Source organism: Oncorhynchus gorbuscha, linkage group LG18 (assembly GCF_021184085.1).
Source record: "Oncorhynchus gorbuscha isolate QuinsamMale2020 ecotype Even-year linkage group LG18, OgorEven_v1.0, whole genome shotgun sequence".
Taxonomy (NCBI): domain Eukaryota; kingdom Metazoa; phylum Chordata; class Actinopteri; order Salmoniformes; family Salmonidae; genus Oncorhynchus; species Oncorhynchus gorbuscha.
The window spans coordinates 26,155,046-26,178,987 of record NC_060190.1 but is presented as its reverse complement, the minus strand read 5'-3'; the positions used below and the strand labels follow the sequence as shown (position 1 = coordinate 26,178,987).

Genomic DNA, 23,942 nt, shown 5'->3' with positions numbered 1-23,942 from the left:
GGCTGGGTCTGGCTCCCAAGTAGTTGACTTAAATGGGTGTGCCTCTGCACCTACCCAGTCATATGTTCCTTATATAAACTCTTGAACGTGCCGTCCTTGGTCAGCTCTCCCGCTATCTCTCTCAGAATGACCTTCTTGATCCAAATCAGTCAGGTTTCAAGACTAGTCATTCAACTGAGACTGCTCTTCTCTGTATCACGGAGGCGCTCCACACCGCTAAAGCTAACTCTCCTCTGCTCTCATCCTTCTAGACCTATCGGCTGCCTTCGATACTGTGAACCATCAGATCCTCCTCTCCACCCTCTCAGAGTTGGGCATCTCCGGCGCGGCCCACGCTTGGATTGCGTCCTACCCGACAGGTCGCTCCTACCAGGTGGCGTGGCGAGAATCTGTCTCCTCACCACGCGCTCTCACCACTGGTGTCCCCCAGGGCTCTGTTCTAGGCCCTCTCCTATTCTCGCTATACACCAAGTCACTTGGCTCTGTCATAACCTCACATGGTCTCTCCTATCATTGCTATGCAGACGACACACAATTAATCTTCTCCTTTCCCCCTTCTGATGACCAGGTGGCGAATCGCATCTCTGCATGTCTGGCAGACATATCAGTGTGGATGACGGATCACCACCTCAAGCTGAACTTCGGCAAGACGGAGCTGCTCTTCCTCCCGGGGAAGGACTGCCCGTTCCATGATCTCGCCATCACGGTTGACAATTCCATTGTGTCCTCCTCCCAGAGCGCTAAGAACCTTGGCGTGATCCTGGACAACACCCTGTCGTTCTCAACTAACATCAAGGCGGTGGCCCGTTCCTGTAGGTTCATGCTCTACAACATCCGCAGAGTACGACCCTGCCTCACACAGGAAGCGGCGCAGGTCCTAATCCAGGCACTTGTCATCTCCCGTCTGGATTACTGCAACTCGCTGTTGGCTGGGCTCCCTGCCTGTGCCATTAAACCCCTACAACTCATCCAGAACGCCGCAGCCCGTCTAGTATTCAACCTTCCCAAGTTCTCTCACGTCACCCCGCTCCTCCGCTCTCTCCACTGGCTTCCAGTTGAAGCTCGCATCCGCTACAAGACCATGGTGTTTGCCTACGGAGCTGTGAGGGGAACGGCACCTCAGTACCTCCAGGCTCTGATCAGGCCCTACACCCAAATAAGGGCACTGCATTCATCCACCTCTGGCCTGCTCGCCTCCCTACCACTGAGGAAGTACAGTTCCCGCTCAGCCCAGTCAAAACTGTTCGCTGCTCTGGCTCCCCAATGGTGGAACAAACTCCCTCACGACGCCAGGACAGCGGAGTCAATCACCACCTTCCGGAGACACCTGAAACCCCACCTCTTTAAGGAATACCTAGGATAGGATAAAGTAATCCTTCTCACCCCCCTTAAAATATTTAGATGCACTATTGTAAAGTGGCTGTTCCACTGGATGTCATAAGGTGAATGCACCAATTTGTAAGTCGCTCTGGATAAGAGCATCTGCTAAATGACTTAAATGTAATGTAAATGTAAATGTAAACTGTAACTCAGAGAAAAGGTGCAATTGTTGCATGGTGCGTTTATATTTTTGTTCAGTATATTTTAGAATTGGAACATGATCAGGGCTAGACATTAACGCTTGTCCCGGACAAGGGTTAAAACTATTTCTTGACAATAAGAATATAGATTTAAGTTGTCCAAATGGACAATTAAAGAAAATTAAAAAATTACCTAGATCAGAAATGGATCAGAGGCCAACATTGGAATAAAACTCAAATCTATTGTTCATGTATATAAATAAAAAAGCCTACACAGAGTGTAGGTGATATGCATATTGGCTACTTTAATGAGACTTAACATAACTATAGGCAAGTTTGACAAATATATAGGACAATTAACATTAATGTCTAAAGGCTTGATTCTGTCAACATAAACATTTACTACATTTTGTTACAGCCTTATTCTAAAATGGATTAAAGTTTTTCCCCCTCATCACTACACACAATAACCCATAATGACAAAGCATAAACAGGTTTAAAGAAATATTCTCAAATGTTTGCTTTGGCAGCAATTAAAGCCTCAAGTCTTCTTGGGTATGATGCTACAATCTTGGCACAACTATATTTGGAGAGTTACTCCCATTCTCCTCTGAAGATCCTCTCAAGCGCTGTCAGGTTAGATGGGGTGCATTGCTGCACAAATTCTCTCAGGTCTCTCCAGAGATGTTCGATCGGTCTTCAAGTCCGGGCTCTGGCTGGGCCACTCAAGGTCATTGAGACTTGTCCCCAAGCCACCCCTGCGTTGTCTTGGCTGTGTGCTTAGGATGGTTGTCCTGTTGGAAGGTGAATATTTGCCTCAGTCTGAGGTCCTGAGCAGGTTTTCGTCAAGGATCTATGTACTTTGCTCAGTTCATCTTTCCCTCAATTCTGACTAGTCTCCCAGTCCCTGCCGCTGAAAAACACACACAAAATGATGCTGCCAACATTATGCTTCACCGTAGGGATGGTGCCAGGTTTCCAGACGTGACGCTTGGCATTCGGGCGAAAGAGTTCAATCTTGGTTTCATCAGACCAGAGAATCTCGTTTCTCATAGTTAAGATTCCTTCAGAAAAACTCTAAGCGGGCTGTCATGTGCTTTTTACTGAGGAATGGCTTCCATCTGGCCACTCTACTATAAAGACCTGATTGGAGAGATGGTTGTCCTTCTGGAATGTTCTCCCATCTCCACAGAGGAACTCTGGAGCGTGCCCCGATTGCTAAGCTTAGCCAGGCAGCCAGCTCTAGGAAGTCTGGTTCCAAACTTCTTTGGAAGTTTGAGCTCTACAGACAATTCCCTTGACCTTATAGCTTGGTTTTTGCTCTGACAGGCAATGCTTATGTAAATAAGGTGTTTTCTATTTTTATACATTTGCAAAAATGTTTACACCCGTTTTCGTTTCACCATTATTGGGTGTTGTGGAGATGGAGGAAAAACATGTATTCAATCCATTTTAGAATAAGACTGACATAACAAAATGTGGAAAAGGTGAAGGGGTCTGAATACTTTCCGAATGCACCGTATAACGCACATTTCTATGATAATTTTGTTGGATCACCAAAAAAGTTACATATTCCAGCTTAATTTTTTTTTAAGCCTGGAGGTTTATGTCATTTTTATTAAGCACGTCTTAGCTTGGTTCAATCAAAGTAGCCTAGCCTAAGCAAAACAACCACAGAAATGAGGGAATTATTTTAACACTAAATATGACATTGTAACGAGCATTTTTCTCATGTTCTATCAGTTTTCAAAAATCAATGTTTATTTGTCCAGCAGCCAAAGGCATAATCCTAAACTGTATTTGAATACTCATACTAACCGCGCTAACCGTACTATTTGTGACGTGAATTGAGTATATAGTATGCTTATTGGTCATAGTGTGGATATAGTTAGTATGCCATAAGTTCCCAGATGTCGTACAAAATGTCCCCCAAAAATAAATTATACATGTAGCGGACAATATTTCCATGCCTTTAGGGTCCATAATGCAATTCTTCCGAAAATGGCGTGGCTTCAAAACATTTTCAGATTTGAAGAAAATGGTGGAAAATATGCAGCTGAAGTCTGAAGAGATCGAATACAAATTAATTGCTTTAACTAATTATGACAAATGTTAAGAACATGTTGAGCAATGTAATTAAGTAATGACATCAAATAAGTTACATGATATGTTGGCTGACAATTTGTTCGCTACGCTATCCTTACGAACCGTATAGAATTACAGCAGTATGTACCGTTAGCTAGTTTGTATGTTAGCTAGTTCCCTAACGTTAGTTGGCTACTAACACATTGAACTTGCTAGGCAGTATATTAACTAACCCAACGTTTATGGACTTAATTATTCACAGCTAAGTGGTAGTCGTCCTGCGTGTCAATGGATATTGTTCATTTTGGCTATCCACTCCGATTTCAGAGCACTCTCGCGCAGAATACCTGATGAATTTACCAACGCTCAACACCCATTGAATACAGCCGGTGTCAGTAAAAGTTGGACTTTTTAATAAAAAATGAAAAAAATTGTTGCCAGCAGCACAGTTAGTCACCTACGATCTGTATAACATGAACACAGCCTAATCAGCTCTGCTAGGGCGAGTAAAACTGTCAGTGAGGTGTTCTCTCATTTGTGTCTGGAAGTAGCTAGCTAACGTTAGACAGTTCACTTGGGTGCTTTACTGCCGTTGAATGCTTTACTCCAGTGTCCAGTGTGAACACCCCGAGAGTGAATCACTGAATTTACAGACAATCTGACAACGCTCTGGATTTACGAACGCCCAGAACGCACGCCGGCACTCCAGATTGAATTTATGAACACACCCAAAATCGTAACATTTTTAGCTTTTCATTTGTTATGCTAGCAAGCTAGCAAGTGCTTGCAGAGCAAAATCATCCATTTCCAGTAGACAGGCGAAGCACTAGTACACAACTGAAAAGATGCCGTTTATTTACAGTATTCTAAAATGTACTAATAGTATATAGTATATACTCATTAAGTATGCAGTATGTTAGTAAGGGTATTCGAAATCAGCTCGTCATTGTCGCAATGCATGCTAGTTGATGCATCTTTAGATCTCCTTTCTAATTTCTAACGGGTATTTTCATCTGTCACCTGAAACCGCTAAGGCATATGCGGTGGGCTTTTGATTAGTGTTTTCCCGTTAATAGCATTTTGGAACATTCATGCATAGCCCAAAGCCATGTGCGTATTGTTGAGCTTATAATATGAAGAAATAAAACTAACATTTTAGCGTTCCATCAGCCTCATTGCTTTTTAAATGTTTTAATGTGCTCCCAGAACTGTCCCAGAGAGTTATGAACCGTAGACATATTTATAGAGACGACCTTAATTTTCAGCCGTGGAAGGAATTATTTTATAAAGACAAAAACGATCTGGTTGTGCTTATGTTACAATATTTTATAGGCCACCAAGGCTACGTTTTACTTTAGTCCAATTCTGATATTTTTTTCCACCAATTGGTCTTTGGCTAATCAGTTCAGCTCTGAAAAATATCAGATGTTAAAAGATCTGATATGAATGGTCAAAAGATCAATTGGTGGTAAAAATATCAGAATTGGGCTGCCTGTGTAAACGCAACCAATGAGTGGCGAACCATTGCCTGGCTACCCAAGACTCCTTGCTCTGGCTAAACGCTAAACCCATAGACGTTTGTTTCTTCTCCTTAATGAGTCTAGATCTGAGAACATCCCCGGCCAGTCACCGAATGTGAACATATTCGTGGCTGTCTGATTGGTCCAGTAAACAATGGGTTGGGCCAGACCCAGAACACACTTGGGCAAAGCGGTAGTTTGAACATTCGGCTTTGATACTCTGATTGGTTAGAGCAGATCCAATAGCTGACGCCCCTCGTTAGCGTCACCAGAAACAGCTTCAATGATGGCAGTCTCAGACCAAAGTATGTAGCGAACGACAGAGCAGCAGAATAATTTAATGTACGTTGTCAGGCTATGCCAACCATTCTCCAGGAGAGCCTTAGAGGCAGTGTTGTATTTTGAGACAGGCTTGAATATGCCAAGAAGCCAATAGGTCGAGTGTAGCCTACATTTTTGTCTGATTCTGTGTTAAATCTTATTGTTGTTGAAACAAGTGACTAGGGCTTTTGGACAAGAAAAACAAAAACAAAAATATATATATATAAAATAATTCCTACTTGTCCAAAGGACAAGTGCATATAAAAGTCAATGTCAAGTCCTGGTGATGTTGTAAAATATAATTATCCAGCAGTGATTGAACGGTGAGGGGGTGAATAGAACCCAAAAGTGTCAATCACACTCAGAATCTCTTAGAGTAGGACCGAAAGGCCTAGTCGGTCCCCTCTGGGATTTGATTAGGACAAAGTCTCCATTTCTCCTTTGGAAGGAACTTCTAATACAACACACAAGCACAAGGTCTTTGATGTCTCTGAGAGTCTTACCCTTATTCGATCCTTTCATTTGTAGAACGCAAGCTGAAAAGAGATGGGTCATTGAGACGTTTAACTAACTAGCTTGCAACAAAACAATCCTAAACTACTCTTAGACACACCTCTGGCGAAAAGCAATCCCGTATCCAGGAGCGTAATCATAGCCTCAAGTGCATTACCATAACGCACATTTTCCTATTCATGAAAATCGCAAATGAAATGAAATAAATATATTCAAACACAAGCTTAGCCTTTTGTTAACAACACTGTCATCTCAGATTTTCAAAATAGTCGTTACAGCCAACGCTAGACAAGCATTTGTGTAAGTTTATCATGGCATAATGCTCTGCACTGCTGGCAGCAGGCAACATTTTCACGTAAATAAGAAAAGCAACCAAATTAAATCATTTACCTTTGAAGAACTTCAGATGCTTTCACTCAGGAGACTCCCAGTTAGATAGTAAAATGTTCCTTTTTTCCTAAAATAATATTTTTGTAGGCGGAAAAGGTCCCGTTTGTTAATCAGTTTTGGCTGAGAAATCGACCGAAAAATAACTATAATGGCAAACTTTTTTCAAAATTTGCTCCATAATATCGACAGAAACACGGCAAACATTGTTTAGGATCCATCCTCAAGGTGTTTTTAACATATCTATTCGATAATATATCCGTCGAGGCAGTTGGTTTCTCATAAGAAGCGATTGGAAAAATGGCTACCTCAGTATTTTATGCAAGGTTTTCTGCGGGAGACAACATGCCATATATGGTTCCTTACAGCCATTGTTCAAGGGAAATGCCTAAAAAGACATCACAATGCTGTAGACACCTTGGGGAATGCGTGGAAAACGGAAGGTCATTCATAGCTCATTCACAGTCATATTAGGAGTCATTGGCATGAGGCGGTTTCAAAAAATGTGGCACTTCCTGATTGGATTTTTATCTGGGTTTCGCCTGTAACATCAGTTCTGTGGCATTCACAGACAATATCTTTGCAGTTTTGGAAAAGTCATAGTTTTCTTTACAAAGCTGTCAATTATATGCATAGTCGAGCATCTTTTCGTGACAAAATATCTTGTTTAAAACGGGAAAGTTTTTCATCCAAAAATTAAAATAGCACCCCCTATAGCGAAGAGGTTAAAATAGACAGGCTTTTGGTAATGGATGTGACATCAATATGAGACATAATTGGCCACTTCATTATCTAGAGATACTATACAATATAGAAGACGTATAAGAACATGTTCTGACCTCAGTTTGGGAGGTGCCGTGTCACTGGTAGAGAAAGGGGCGCATCCCTCGCTGGACCCGGTACTCAATGCAGGCCGCTTGGCCCAGACACTATCCTTAGGTGGCGGTGCAGGCATCACCTTGAGGGGCTCCTTGGATGAGAAGGTGGAAGAGTTGGCAGAAGAGGGGCGAGCCACAGGAGAGGGAGGGTCGTCCTCCTTACCGCTGAATACTTCGTTCTCCACTGAGCGCTCGCTCTCTCTGCGCCGTGAGGCTGTGGTAAAGATGGGATGCTGTGATTTTAGTTTGGTGAAGAGACATGCAAAGCAAGACCATACACAGTATTCAAATACAGTTGAAGTTTACATGCACTTAGGTTAGAGTCATTTCAACTACTCCACAAATTTCTTGCTAAACTATAGTTTTGGCAAGTCGGTTAGGACTTTGTGCATGACAAGTTATTTTTCCAACAATTGTTTACAGACAGATTATTTAACTTATAAAACTCACTGTATCACAATTCCAGTGGGTCAGAAGTTTACATACACTAAGTTGACTGTGCCTTTAAACAGCTTTTAGAAGCTTCTGATAGGCTAATTGACATCATTTGAGTCAATTGGAGGTGTACCTGCGGATGTATTTCAAGGCCTTACCTTCAAACTCAGTGCCTCTTTGCTTGACATCATGGGAAAATAAAAATAAATCAGCCAAGACCTCAGAAAACAAATTGTAGACCCCTACAAATCTGGTTCATCCTTGGGAGCAATTTCCAAACGCCTGAAGGTACCACGTCCATCTGTATAAACAATAGTATGCAAGTATAAACACTATGGGACCAAGCAGTCATACACTGTTCAGGAAGGAGAAGCGTTCTGTCTCCTAGAGATGAACGTGCTTTGATGCAAAAAGTACAAATCGATTCCAGAACAGCAGCAAAGGCCTTTGTGAAGATGCTGGAGTTAAGATACAAAAGTATCTATATCGACATAACCTGAAAGGCCGCATAGCAAGAAAGAAGCCACTGATCCTAAATCGCCATTAAAAAGCTAGACTACGGGTTGCAACTGCATACGGGGACAAAGATGGTACTTTTCCTCTGGTCTGATGAAACGAAAATAGATCCGTTTGGCCATAATGACCATTGTTATGTTTGTAGGAAAAAGGGGGTGGCTTGCAAGCTGAAGAACACCATTCCAACCGTGAAGCACGGGGGTGGCAGCATCATGTTGTGGGGGTGCTTTGCTGCAGGAGGAACTGGTGCACTTCAAAATAGATGGCATCATGAGGGAAATTATGTGGATATATTGAAGCAACATCTCATGACATCAGTCAGGAAGTTTAAGCTTGGTCGCAAATGGGTCTTCCAAATGAACAATGACCCCAAGCATACTTCCAAAGTTGTGGCAAAATGGCTTAAGGACAACAAAGTGAAGGTATTGGAGTGGCCATAACAAAGCCCTGACTTCAATCCCATAGAACATTTGTAGGCAGAACTGAAAAAGCGTGTGCGAGCAAGGAGGCCTACAGTTACCCCGATTCAGTTACACCAGCTCTGTCAGGAGGAAATGGGCCAAAATTCCCCAACTTATTATTTTACTAGGATTAAATGTTAGGAATTGTGAAAAACTGAGTTTAAATGTATTTGGCTAAGTTGTATGTAAACTTCCGACTTCCAACTGTATATACACAGTATGCATATATATGGGTATACACACTCACAGTACACACAGCATACACACAACCATTCAAAAGTTTGGGTTCACTTAGAAATGTACTTGTTTTTGAAAGGAAAACACTTTTTTGTCCATTAAAATAACATCAAATTGCTCAGAAATACAGTGTAGACATTGTTATTGTAGCTGGAAATGGCAGATTTTTTAATGGAATATCGACATTTGCGTAGAGGCCCATTATCAGCAACCATCACTCCTGTGTTCCAATGGCACATTGTGTTAGCTAATCCAAGTTGATCATTTTAAAAAGGCGAATTGATCATTACAAAGCCCTTTTGCAATTATGTTAGCACAGCTGAAAAATCTGTTGTAATAAAGCAACAAAACTGGTCTTCTTTAGAATAGTTGAATATCTGGAGCATCAGCATGTGTGGGTTCGATTACAGGCTCAAAATGGCCAGAAACAAAGACCTTTCTCCTAAAACTCATTAGTCTATCCTTGTTCTGAGAAATGAAGGGTATTCCATGCGAGAAATTGCCAATAAACATAAGATCTCGTACAACGCTGTGTACTACTCCCTTCACAGTGCAAACTGGCTCTTATTCAGACATTTGGAACACAAATCATAACATTTGAAACTATATAAATATAATATATACAAAAATAACCAAAATATCAAAAAGTAGTAACAAAGCCAAATAGAAACAAATTGTATATAAATACATATAATGAGAATCAAATGACAATATTACCCTATTGCTAACAAATAAAACTAAATTGTACAAATCCTATATCACACAAATAGAATAACACATTTAAGAGAACCTGATTATTACACTATTGCACTTCAAACAAGAAACAAACTAAATTGCACAACTAATTGCATTAGTACTATACAAAGTTAGAGGTGCTCTATTTGATAGATTCCCCCGCTCCCCCTACCTCGGGCTTCCAGTGGGGAGACCGTAGGTCAACCTACCCCACCCCCTCCCCATCTCATACTTCTGAGTGGGAGACCTTCCCAGGCAGTAGCCTGCCTAGATCACAACTTAGAATCAGGGCGCCCACTCCGATAAGGTTAATTGACCCACATTCCCACACTGTGACATGATATCATTAACGCGACGTGCAAATATCTCCATTCTGAATAAAAAAGAATCATTGTGTGAGGGTGCCCCCATGCCGCCTATGCCTAAATCCACCACTGGTATGTGTAACTTTAACTGTCTTGTCCAGAAGGGCCCGTACAGATCCAAACGAGACAACGGCAGTCAAGAGAGCCATTTGATCATTTTCACCAGAGTTGAGCGTGGCGTTCAGCTTGGTGTGGGCCAATCAGAAGTCATCAAAGCGGCTAATAGGCTAGTCATGGAAATAAAATGACAAATAAAAATTTGTGAAGGATAGGCAACGAACAAGAGCCAACAGGTAGGCTGCTACTTAGTGGATTCAGAAAGTACTCAACCCTAGACTTTTTGCAAATTTTTTGTGTTAAAGCATGAATTACAAATGGATACAATTTTGATTTTTGGTCACTGACCTACACACAATACCCCATATTTTCAAAGTGGAATTATTTAAAAATGTAAAGCTGAAATGTCTTGAGTCAATTAGTATTCAACTCCTTTTATGACAAGCCTAAATAAGTTCAGGAGTAAAAATGTGCTTAACAAATCAAATATGCAATAATAGTATTTAACATAGATAATTGTAAGGTACCTCAGCCGAGCAGTGAATTTCAAACCCGTATTCAACCACAAAGACCAGTGAGGTTTTCCAATGCCTCGCAAAGGGCACCTATTGGCAAAAATTTAAAAAGCAGACATTGAAAAATATATTTAATTCCTTTTGAATTCAAGCTGTAACAACAAAATGTGGAATAGGTGAAGGGGTATGAATACTTTCTGAAGGCATTAATATTCTGAAGAGTTATTTATAACTGTACAATGAGAAAACACATGCACTGCAGCCTCAATTAGCCTAGCTAGCTAACTAATATTAGCTAGTTTAACTAGCGACTCCCGGTTTGAAGCCGTTAAGACAAGTACTACGTAATCATATTTATTGATAAATAACCAAGCTATAGCAGCTATTAGTCTTCTAAAGTGCAAGTCTACTTGCCGTTTCTCTTCTCTCCCTCCCAATGTCACTCGCTCACAGTACGTCCATTCCCCCTCCTTCTAGAGAGGCTCATCTTCTGTTGCGCTTTATCAGCTCCGGTTAATAAAGGAGCTTTAAAAAAAAAAGTACTTTAGGGTTCTGGATCCAAACAGGTCTATACGGGTTTAGTTGTTCTCAGGTCCAATCGGAAAAGGTTTCTATATTTAAAAAAAGCTCAATTATGCATATTCGGTCCGGGTGGGAAAGCCCCAGGTCCATTTCGGGATGGGTCCAACTTTTTGGACCAGTGTAGACCTCTATTACCAGTATGCCAATATTTTTTCCATGGCAAAAATGACAAAAAGCAGACCAAACTCCCAAACTGCTTTATGTAATATATTGTGCGTTATGGCTTGGGGGGGGGAAAATAAATATGACTGGATGACAAGACAGTTGTTTGTTTCCAACATTACGGCCATTTTCTTAAATCAGTTACATCCGCTTCATGTTTTGTCACAAGGGTTGGGCGAAATTTGTGGGGACCTCTTCTACGATATACTACTCCAAATATGGCGATATCCGATAATCATTTTGTGCCGTTAATGACAAAATTATTTGAGACTGCCATTTCTGTGGTATTTAACTAAGCAACACAGTTAAGAACAAATTCATATTTGTTGCGGTCATCCCCCTCTTCAAAGGGGGGGACACTCTTGACCCAAACTGCTACAGACCTATATCTATCCTACCATGCCTTTCTAAGGTCTTCGAAAGCCAAGTCAACAAACAGATTACCGACCATTTCGAATCTCACCATACCTTCTCTGCTATGCAATCTGGTTTCAGAGCTGGTCATGGGTGCACCTCAGCCACGCTCAAGGTCCTAAACGATATCTTAACCGCCATCGATAAGAAACATTACTGTGCAGCCGTATTCATTGATCTGGCCAAGGCTTTCGACTCTGTCAACCACCACGTCCTCATTGGCAGACTCGACAGCCTTGGTTTCTCAAATGATTGCCTCGCCTGGTTCACCAACTACTTCTCTAATAGAATTCAGTGTGTCAAATCGGAGGGTCTGCTGTCCGGACCTCTGGCAGTCTCTATGGGGGTGCCCGAGGGTTCAATTCTTGGACTGACTCTCTTCTCTGTATACATCAATGAGGTCGCTCTTGCTGCTGGTGAGTCCCTGATCCACCTCTTACGCAGACGACACCATTCTGTATACTTCCGGCCCTTCTTTGGACACTGTGTTAACAACCCTCCAGGCAAGCTTCAATGCCATACAACTCTCCTTCCGTGGCCTCCAATTGCTCTTAAATACAAGTAAAACTAAATGCATGCTCTTCAACCGATCGCTACCTGCACCTACCCGCCTGTCCAACATCACTACTCTGGACGGCTCGGACTTAGAATACGTGGACAACTACAAATACTTAGGTGTCTGGTTAGACTGTAAACTCTCCTTCCAGACCCATATCAAACATCTCCAATCCAAAGTTAAATCTAGAATTGGCTTCCTATTTCGCAACAAAGCATCCTTCACTCATGCTGCCAAACATACCCTTGTAAAACTGACCATCCTACCAATCCTCGACTTTGGCGATGTCATTTACAAAATAGCCTCCAATACCCTACTCAACAAATTGGATGCAGTCTATCACAGAGCAATCCGTTTTGTCACCAAAGCCCCATATACTACCCACCATTGCGACCTGTACGCTCTCGTTGCCTGGCCCTCGCTTCATACTCGTCGCCAAACCCACTGGCTCCATGTCATCTACAAGACCCTGCTAGTTAAAGTCCCCCCTTATCTCAGCTCGCTGGTCACCATAGCATCTCCCACCTGTAGCACACGCTCCAGCAGGTATATCTCTAGTCACCCCCAAAACCAATTCTTTCTTTGGCCGCCTCTCCTTCCAGTTCTCTGCTGCCAATGACTGGAACGAACTACAAAAATCTCTGAAACTGGAAACACTCATCTCCCTCACTAGCTTTAAGCACCAACTGTCAGAGCATCTTTCAGATTACTGCACCTGTACATAGCCCACCTATAATTTAGCCCAAACAACTACCTCTTTCCCAACTGTATTTAATTTATTTATTTATTTTGCTCCTTTGCACCCCATTATTTTTATTTCTACTTTGCACATCCTTCCATTGCAAAACTACCATTCCAGTGTTTTACTTGCTATATTGTATTTACTTTGCCACCATGGCCTTTTTTGCCTTTACCTCCCTTCTCACCTAATTTGCTCACATTGTATATAGACTTGTTTATACTGTATTATTGACTGTATGTTTGTTTTACTATATGTGTAACTCTGTGTCGTTGTATCTGTCGAACTGCTTTGCTTTATCTTGGCCAGGTCGCAATTGTAAATGAGAACTTGTTCTCAACTTGCCTACCTGGTTAAATAAAGGTGAAATAAAAAATAAAAAAATATTTACAATGACTGCCCACCAAAAAGGCCTCCTGCGAGGATGGGGGCAGGGACAAAATAAAATATTAACAATATTATAGTCACATTCTCATTAAATAAATCATTGGTGGCAAAAAAATAAAATAAGGCTTAGTTAATTAATTTAGAATTTTCAACATATTGATACAGCCTAACTGATAAAACCGCAGTTTTGATTTGTAAAATTCAAATAGAGTAATCTTGCACGTCACAATATATCGTCTTGCATTTTAATTTAGTCACATCAGCCCAACCCTACTTGCCACGGTACTAATGAGCATTGCGATACTATAACTCAGTATTTGAATTATTCAAGGCTGTCAATCATTTTATACCCCAATGTATCACAGGAGGCTGGTGGCACCTAAGTTGGGGTGGATAGGCTCGTGGTAATGGCTGGAGCGGAATAAGACTAATGGTATTAAATACATGGTTTCCATGTGTTTGGTGCCATTCCTTTTGCGCCGTTCTAGCCATTATTATGAGCCGTCCACCGCTCAGCAACATTCACTGGACTGTATATACTATAGATATGCATTTCCTGAAATACTGCTGAAAAAGAGTGACTGTTTAAAGGGACCACTAGTCTGAAAACAAATATATACAGTGACAATACATTGAATATTGTGGGTAAAACTTAAACCTGATCATCTAAAAGTGCTTACACCACAAGCGAAGAGACTACAAAGAGAACCGCATTGAACTCAGAAGAAGCAAAATAAGCTTGACCCTCACCTCTCCCTCCAGAGGTACTTCCGGGATGTGATGACTCACTTCCTGTGCGGGACAGCTCAGAGGGTGGCTCCTCATTCCTCCAGCTTGGGTCCCTGAGGACAGAAGAGAAAGGTTGAGTAAATACTTTAAGACGATATGAATAATATCAATAACATGCTGACTAGACCAGGCACGTCCGTGTGTGGGTCGACAAAAATCAACATGCTCACCAAACGCGATCTGGACACGTGTTGAAATATCAAAACGAAATCTAAACCAACAATATTCATTTGGGGACAAGTATAAACATTTAACTAACTAGCTTGCTGTTGCTAGCTAATTTGTCCTGGGATATAAAAACATTGGGATGTTATTGTACCTGAACAAGGTCATTTTTATCTGGATCTTATCTGGATCCCATTTTTGGTTCACACAAAATCATGTGTTCTTTATTCCAACAACTAATCCACAGATAGTTGGTTTCTAGGTTTCCCCTTAAGGTGCATTACCGGCACCAACTGGACGTTAATCTTTCAATCACACAAGTGGGTATATGCTCCTAAAAACCAATGAGGAGATGGGTGAGGTGGGACTTGCATCACATCAAGCATCAAAAAAAGAAACAAGTTCGATTTTAGCGCCTGACTACGCAGACAGTTGATGCACACAAGAGGTTTGTATGAAATGATTGACATAATAATGTATGTGTCAATTTATTTTGCAATGCTCACGCAATGCGGCTGGTGTGGTCAGCATGTTAGTTTTAGGAATGACCCACAAACATGAAAATACACAGTACCAGTCAAAGGTTGACACCAACTCGTTCCATGTTTTTTTTTTTACTACTTCCTACATTGTAGAATAATAGCGAAGACATCAAAACTATGAAATAACACATATGGAATCATGTAGTAACCAAAAACGTGTTAAACAAATAAAAATATTTTATATTTGAGATACTTCACGGTAGCCACCCGTTGCCTTGACAGCTATGCACAATCTTGGCATTCTCTCAACCAGCTTCAAGAAGTAGCCACTTGGAATGCATTTAAATTAACACGTGTGCCTTGCTAAAAGTTCATTTGTGGAATTTCTTTCCTTCTTAATGTGTTTGAGCCAATCAGTTGTGTTGTGACATGGTAGGGGTGGTATACAGAAGATGGCCTTTTACCAAATAAGGCTATGTCCATATTATGGCAAGAACAGCTCAAATAAGCAAAGAGAAACAGCAGTCCATCATTACATACAGGTCAGTCAAAGTGAAACATTTAAATTACTTTGAAAGTTTCTTCAAGTGCAGTTGCAAAAACCATCAAGCGCTATGATGAAACTGGCTATCATGAGGACCGCCACAGGAAAAAAAGACCCAGAGGTACCTCTGCTGCAGAGGTTAAGTTCATTAGAGTTAACTGTACATCAGATTGCAGCCCAAATAAATGCTTCACAGAGTTCCAGTAACAGACATCAACATAAACTATTCAGAGGAGACTGCAGCAATTCGACCACGAAGGCCTGATTCACGTAAAGAAACCACTACTAAAGGACACCAATAAGAGGAAGACACTTGCTTGGGCCAAGAAACATGAGCAATGGACATTAGACTGACAGAAATCTGTCATTTGGTCTGATTAGTAGGAAAACGGATGATCTCCGCATGTGTAGTTCCCACCGTGAAGCATTGAGGTGTGATGGTGCTTTGCTGGTGACACAGTCAGTGATTTATTTCGAATTCAAGCCACACTTAACCAGCACAGCTAAAACAGCATTCTGCAGCAATATGCCATCCCATCTGCTCTTACATAAATAGATTTGGATTTTTTTTAACACTGTTTGGGTTACTACATGATTCCATGTGTGTTATTTCATAGTGTTTAGGTCTTCACTATTATTCTACAATGTAGAACACTTGATTAAGTAGGTGACCAAACTTGACTGATACTGTGTGTGACATACAAAACAACAAAAAGAAACGTCCCTTTTTCAGGACCCCGTCTTTCAAAGATAATTTGTAAAAAATTCACAGATCTTCAATTGTAAAGGGTTTAAACACTTTATTAAAACACTTTACCATGCTTGTTCAATGAACCATAAAGAATTAATGAACATTAATGAGCACCTGTGGAACGGTCGTTAAGACACTAACAGCTTACAGACGGTAGGCAATTAAGGTCACAGTTATGAAAACATAGGACACTAAAGAGGCCTTTCTACTGACTCTGAAAAACACAGAAAGAAAGATGCCCAGGGTCCCTGCTCATCTGCGTGAACGTGCCTTAGGCATGCTGTAAGGAGGCATGAGTACTGCAGATGTGACTAGGGCAATAAATTGCAATGTCCGAACTGAGACGCCTAAGACAGGGAGACATGATGGACAGCTGATCGTCCTCGCAGTGGCAGACCACATGTAACACCTACACAGGATCGGTACATCCAAACATCACTCCTGCAGGACAGGTACAGGATGGCGTCGCTGGACCAGACAGGACTGACAAAAAAGTGCTGTTCACTGACGAATCGCGGTCTTGTCTCACCAGGGGTGATGGTCTGATTCTCGTTTATCGGAATGAGCGTTAGACAGAAGCCTGTACTCTGTGGAGGGCCTGTCAGGGTCTGGAGCAGTGTGTCAGCATCATCGGACTGAGCTTGTTGTCATTGCAGGCAATCTCAACGCTATGCGTTACAGGGAAGACATCCTCCTCCCTCATGTGGTACCCTTCCTGCAGGCTCATCCTGACATGACCCTGTAGCATGACAATGCCACCAGCAATACTGCTCGTTCTGTGCGTGATTTCCTGTAAGACAGGAATATCAGTGCTCTGCTATGGCCAGCATAGAGCCCGGATCTCAATCCCATTGAGCATGTCTGGGACCTGTTGGATCTGAGGGTGAGGGCTAGGGCCATTCCCTCCAGAAATGTCCGGGAACTTGCAGGTGCCTTGGTGGAAGAGTGGGGTGACATCTCACAGCAAGAACTGGTGCAGTCCATGAGGAGGAGATGCACTGCAGTACTTAATGCAACTGGTGGCCACACCAGACACTGACGGTTACTTTTGATTTTGACCCCCCCCCCCCCCCCGTTCAGGGACACATTATTCCATTTGTTAGTCACATGTCTGTAGAACTTGTTCAGTTTATGTCTCGGTTGTTGAATCTTATGTTCATACAAAAATTAAGTTTGCTGAAAAGAAACGCAGTTGACAGTGAGAGGATGTTTCTTTTTTTGTTGAGTTTATAACACACACAATTCAGGGAAAGGTTGTTTCCAGAGGTCCCATGACCAAATTACCAATAAACAGCTGCTGTAGCTATTACAAAATGTGTAATAATTTAGAGCTGAAAACATTAAATATGGGCACAAAATCTGAGTTATAATGCTGTTTATGTTGCACCAGATTACTCTTGCATAGTGTTTTGCTTACCATAAAAATCACTCAAGAACTCTACCAGACTCACGCTCAATTCAGCTCTGCCGCTTCCTGCTATACCCACAACCCCTTACCTGTCTCTGTCGCGAGGTTTCCTATCGAAGCCCTTGGACTGGTCCTCTTCCAGCTGCCTCTGGAGCTTCTCCTCTACCTCCCGCTCCTTAGCCGCTGTGTCCACGGGCTTGGCCGCTCCAAAGATGGAGGCTCGACCAGAGCTGCGGGCAGCTGCCGGAGCAGCTGGGGGAGCCCCACCGCTGCCGGCCTGCTGCTCCTCCTTGGCCATGCTGCGCGGCTTCAGGACCAGCTTGGGCCTCTCGGTGGGACCACCTGGTTGTGCGTAGTGGGGAGAGAGATGGGTTACATTGTGTATATTTAACCTTAATTTGAACCTTGGCATAATCCCCAAGGGAGTCCTGTTCATAGTGAGATGTAATATAGCACTGCTAATTATTTAAAGGGGATCTAGGCAGGGAACCTGAGGGAAGGGTGGTGTCAGTGGGGGTAGCAGGATGGACATGTGGTTACAGGGTTGAATAACACAGAATAATAAACTGTAATAAATAAACTATTGAGAACAATTTGAGGGTAGTTTACTCTCACCTCTCTCCTCGCGCCCTTCGTCCTGCCTCTCGTACCGGCCCTCCCGGTCTCCGCCGTAGCGATCCCGGGACCCATAGCGGCTACCACTACCTCCGCCACTCTGATCGTCATCGTCACGGCGGTACCCACTGCCGAAGGCACGGCGCCCTCCGTCATCCCTATCCCTGCGGGAGCCAAAGGCTGCGGTAGAGTAGAGGGAGTACAAGCGCCAAGACTTAGTCGCTTTATCCATACCGCTGTCTAACTGAAATATGAGGGCAACACAGGGAAGCACTTCTTCTGTTTAGTTATGGGGTTATATACAGACAGTACAGTCAAAAGTTTGGACACTTATTCTACGGATTCTTTATTTTTACTACTTTATTTTAGAAAGAACTTCCAGAAAGGAACTTTTAACAAGGCACACCTGTTAATTGAAATGCATTTCAGGTGACTACCTCATGAAGCTGGTTGAGAGAATGCAAAGAGTGTGCAAAGCTGTCAAGGCAAAGGGTGGCTACTTTGAAGAATCTCAAATATATTTTGATTTGTTTAACACTTTTTTGGTTACTACATGATTCCATGTCTGTTATTTCATAGTTTTGATGTCTTCACTTTCATTCTACAATGCAGCAAAAACAAAATATAGAAAAACCCAGGAATGAGTAGGTGTCCCAACTTTTGACTGGTACTGTACAGCTCATGAAGGCACACAAATATACACGTGATGGCTGCTTAAAAAGCTGTTCACAGAAGAAAAAAAATGGAGCTGCCGTATTTAAGAAACAGCTTGATTTTAGCACAAGAATGCACATGTGGCACACTGGCACCATGTCACATTTACAAAACCTTTGTAAACCTTAGTGAAATGCTTACTTAACTGCATTATTGGTTAAGGGCTTGTAAGACAAATAAGAGTTAGGAGAATATTTACAAAATAAACTAAAGTAAAAATAAAAATAAATGTAACAATAAAATAACAATAACGAGGCTATATACAGGGCACACCATTACCCAGTCAATGTGCGGGAGTACAGGTTTGTCGAGGTAATTTAGTTAATATGTACATGTAGGTAGGGGTAAAGTGACTACGCATAGATAAACAGCGAGTAGCAGTAGCCTATAAAATGCAAATAGTCCAGGTAGCCATTTGATTAGCTGTTCAGCAGTCTTATGGCTTGGGGGTTTAAGAAGCCTTTTGGACCTAGACTTTGTGCTCCAGAACTGCTTGCCGTGCGGTAGTAGAGAGAACAGTCTACGATTAGGTTGTTTGAGTCCTTGGCAAATTGTAGGGCCTTCCTGACACCACCTGGTATAGAGGTCCCGGATGGCAGGAAGCTTGGCACAGTGATGTACTGGGCTATACGCACTACCCTGTTTTTGCACCTCGTGGAGTTTGGGAAAGTCTGATTTAACCATTGGGAGTTAGCCAGCTAACTAGCAATTAGCATTAGCGGCTAATACGATCCATTTTAGGCACAACTTTTCCAGAATATTCATGACAAACAAGCTGTTTGCAGACAGTAAGACGCAAACAAATAGACGATCAACGGAAAACAGAAAAACTGACATTACATACACCACTCTCGCGTATCACATTTAACAAACCAAAACAGTGAAATAGCATTAGATGGTAAAGTAAAAAACAAAACCGGTCCTTGCATAGATACCGATACATACAGGGTTCATATAGATTGACTTTTAATTAAGTTTCCATGGCCAACAATTGGCAGTGTCAATGTACGTATAAAAAAAGCTCTCTGTTCACATGTAACATCTCCCGTTTCTTGTTGAGAAAGGCACTTAACCCCGCCCCCAAAAGTAAAATACCTGTTAGGCAACTGTATAAAACATGTGGTCAACCCTGAGCCTGGAGACCTGCTGGGTGCACAGGCTTTTGAATAAGCAACTGCTCGAACACAGAGACAGTTTATCAAGGTCCGATTGAGAAGCTAGGTCATTTTGCAGGGCTCTGGCAGTGCTCCTCCTGCTCCTCTTTGCACAAAGGCGGAGGGAGCGGTCACGCTGCTGGGTTGTTGCCCTCATACGGCCTCCTCCACGTCTCCTGGTGTACTGGCCTGTCTCCTGGTAGCGCCTCCATGCTCTGGACACTACGCTGACATACACAGCAAACCTTCTTGCCACAGCTCGCATTGATGTCCCATCCTGGATGAGCTGCACTACCTGAGCCACTTGTGTGGGTTTGTAGACTCAGTCTCATGCTACCACTAGAGTGAAAGCACCGCCAGCATTCAAAAGTGACCAAAACATCTGCCAGGAAGCATAGGAACCGAGAAGTCGTCTGTGGTCACCACCTGTAGAACCACTCCTTTATTGGGGGTGTCTTGCTAATTGCCTATAATTTCCAAATGTTGTCTATTCCATTTGCACAACAGCATGTGAAATATATGGTCTATCAGTGTTGCTTCCTAAGTGGACAGTTTGATTTCACAGAAGTGTGATTGACTTGGAGTTACATTGTGTTGTTTAAGTGTTCCCTTTATTTTTTTGAGCAGTGTATGTAAAGAAAAAGTATTTAATAAGAATATTTCATTCATTTAGATCTTGGATGTGTTATTTTTGTGTTCCCTTTATTTTTTTGAGGGGTGTATAATAATCAATAATTTTGCTCTTTATTTAGCCATCTTACATATAAATCCTTATTTGTTAATCAAAAATTGTGAATAACTCACCACAGGTAAATGAGAAGGGTGTGCTTGAAAGGATGCACATAACTCTGCAATGTTGGGTTGTATTGGGGAGAGCGTTTTAAATAATGTTCCACACACAGTCTGTGCCTGTATTTCGTTTTCATGCTAGTGAGAGCTGAGAATCCACTCTCACATAGGTACGTGTTTGCAAAGGGAATCAGTGTCTTAGCAGTACGATTTGCCAAGGAAAGAAACTGATCGCAGCCCTATTCTGAAATATTTTAGTGGCTTCTGATTAAATTACATTTTCACTAAACAGCTTGTTGCAATTTCGATGAGGCACTCTTGTTCAGATATCAGCAAGAGGACTGGAGGGCCGGCATGAAAGGGATAACGAATCCAGTTGTGTGTGTCGTCGGTTTTGGGAAAGTACCTGCGTAATTGCGCAACGATGGAAAGACCTGTGTTGTCCTTGATAATGTAGACAAAAAAAGAGCAACTTCTTAATCATAGTCTCAATTTTGTCCCGCACATTGAATATAGCTGCAGAGAGTCCCTGTAATCCTACATTCAGATGATTCAGGCAAGAAAAAACATCACCCAGACAGGCCAGTCTTGTGAGAAACTAGTCATCATGCAAGCGGTCAGACAAGTGAAAATGACAGCCAGTAAACTAAGCTCATCTCTCAATATTCTTTTATTTTTTTAAAGTGTCAATACTTTGCCTCTTGATAACCAGCGCAACTCTGTATGTTGTAAAAGCGTTACATGGTCGCTGCCCATATCATTGCATAATGCAGAAAATCGACGAGAGCTCAGGGGCCTTGCTTTTAACTTCTTGGTGACAGGCGGCAGTATTTTCACGTGCGGATGAAATGCATGCCCAAATTCAACTGCCTGCTACTCACCCCCAGAATACAAGATATGCATATTATTAGTAGATTTGGATAGAAACAATCTGAAGTTTCTTAAAACTGTTTGAATCATGTCTGAGTATAACAAAACTTATTTAGCAGGCGAAACCCAGAGGACAAACATTCAGATTTCTTTTGGTTTTTGAGGTCACTCTCTTCAATGGGTTTTCAATGGGAATCCAAATTTCGAAGGGACCTTCTAGCAGTTCCTATCGCTTCCACTGGATGTCAGTCTTTAGAGATTGGTTGAGGTTATTCCTTTATGTAATTTAGAAGTATGACATCTTGAACGAAGGTCACTTGAAGTGTCCTGTTAGATAGAGGCGCGATAGAAAGCTAGCTAGTTTGTTTTCCTCCTGTACTGAACACAGATCATCCAGTCTTCAATTTTATTGATTATTTACGTTAAAAAATACCTAAAGTTTTAGTACAAATGTAGTTTGAGTTTACAGGTAACTTTTGAGATATTTTGTAGTCACATTGCGCAAGTTGGAACCGGTTTTTCTCTGGATCAAACGCGCCAAATAAAATATAAAACGGACATTTTGGATATAGATCGACGGAATTAATCGAACAAAAGAAGGACCATTTGTGATGTTTATGGGAGATATTGGAGTGCCAACAAAAGAAGCTCGTCAAAGGTAAGGCATGAATTATATTTTTATTTCTGCGTTGTGCGTCACGCGCCTGTAGGGTTGAAATATGCTTTCTCTCTGATTACGGAGGTGCTATCCTCATATAATAGCATCGTTTGCTTTCACGGAAAAGCCTTTTTGAAATCTGACATGTTGCATCTGTGATTTAATGAAAGTTTGATTTTTATAGTAATTTTATAAATTTGGCGCTCTGCATTTTCCCTGGCTTTTGGCCAGGTGGGACGCTAGCATCCCACATATCCCAGAGAGGTTAACAAAGTTAACCATTTTCATTGTAGTGTCCAAAATGTCTTTCAAGCTGTCAGGTATTCCCTTGGCAGCAAGAGCCTCTTCAGTGGATGCTTTACCACTCCACTATGTCTCCGTCATGGCTTTTGCACCATCAGTACAGATACCAACACATCTTGACCACCAAAGTCCATTTGATGTCACAAAGCTGTCCAGTACTTTAAAAATATCCTCTCCGGTTGTCCTGGTTTCCAGAAGAGGATGTCTTCCTTAATTGACCCCCCCCAGAAACGTAACGGACATATACCAGGAGCTGTGCCAGGCCCGCAACGTCTGGTGACTCTTCATCAATTACTATTTGATGATGAGATTGTCTGTATAGTTTTTTTCACATTTTCCCACAGCATGGAAGTATAAAGTCCTCAATAGTATGGGGTTTGCCTGTCCTTGCCACTCGGTAGCTCACCATATAAGACGCTTCTAGCCCCTTCTTATTAATGGTATCTGTTGCTTTTATACACGTCTTACTACTCAAAAATCATCTTAACTCTCGCTCAAAAACTCCCGTGGCTTATTTTTCAAATTGGGATGTTTCATTTCTAAATGTCTGCACAAGTGAAGGTTTCCCGATTGAGAGTAACAGTTAATGTGATTGGATGTTAATTATTTGACCAGGCTACCTGTATTTGACATTGTGTTGTTATTTTGTTATTTTGCTCAACACTAGATGGTTTAATTGTATTTTTGGCAGTAAAACGAGGCTACTCTGGTGAGAGAGAGAAACATAACCAAATGTATAGCCCTGTTGGAAAATCTAAATGTGAAGATTTTTTTTGAATTTTATATTTTGAAAGGTGAATCACATTTTTAAATGGCATACCCCCGAAGGCATTGCACGTACGCCCAGTTTGGGAGTACCTGGTCTAGATTGATGACGATCCGTTAAGTTTTGAGCAATGGTTTCACCTCCGTTCTCACCTCCCCGGTCGTCATAGCGGTCTCTGCCGCCAAAGCCGCGGTCCCGGTCGCCGAAGCCACGGTCGTTGTCCCTTCGCAGCCCGTCACGGTCTCCGTAGCGGTCGCGTGACCCTGAGAGGAAAACGAAGGAGTTAAATGGGACTATGAAAGGGATGCAAATCAAGTAACACAAATGCAAATCAAATCTCTTGAGATCAAGAAACATCAAGAAAAAATGTCAAAAGGATGCAATTCTTTTCACACAGTGCAAGATAACAGGAACTATGTGGACGGCATAAAACATACCCATTCGTGCTTGACATTGCAAATAAAAAGTGTAGCATGAAAAAAAAAGCATGACGTAGCATGACGCTTTGAGACAATGGTAACTCACCACCTGGATTTGGTTTTATGTAGC

General features: G+C 41.9%; 1 protein-coding gene across 8 annotated transcripts in view; it reads right to left on the bottom strand.

Moving 5' to 3' along the window:
- The window catches only part of LOC124002902 (eukaryotic translation initiation factor 4B-like), a 50,760-nt gene that overhangs the window by 6,515 nt on the left and 20,303 nt on the right, over nucleotides 1-23,942 (bottom strand). For 4 of the 8 annotated variants that reach the window (XM_046310724.1, XM_046310729.1, XM_046310725.1 and 1 more), the window contains exons 7-11: nucleotides 23,486-23,656; nucleotides 18,140-18,319; nucleotides 17,614-17,866; nucleotides 14,136-14,227; nucleotides 7,186-7,438 (exon numbers count right to left, since the gene is read on the bottom strand). In XM_046310724.1, the coding sequence (XP_046166680.1) occupies nucleotides 7,186-7,438; nucleotides 14,136-14,227; nucleotides 17,614-17,866; nucleotides 18,140-18,319; nucleotides 23,486-23,656 (949 nt within the window). Of the gene's footprint in view, nucleotides 1-7,185; nucleotides 7,439-10,956; nucleotides 11,071-14,135; nucleotides 14,228-17,613; nucleotides 17,867-18,139; nucleotides 18,320-23,485; nucleotides 23,657-23,942 lie in introns of those variants that run through there. The other 4 variants (XM_046310728.1, XM_046310731.1, XM_046310727.1 and 1 more) reach the window with 3 other exon arrangements.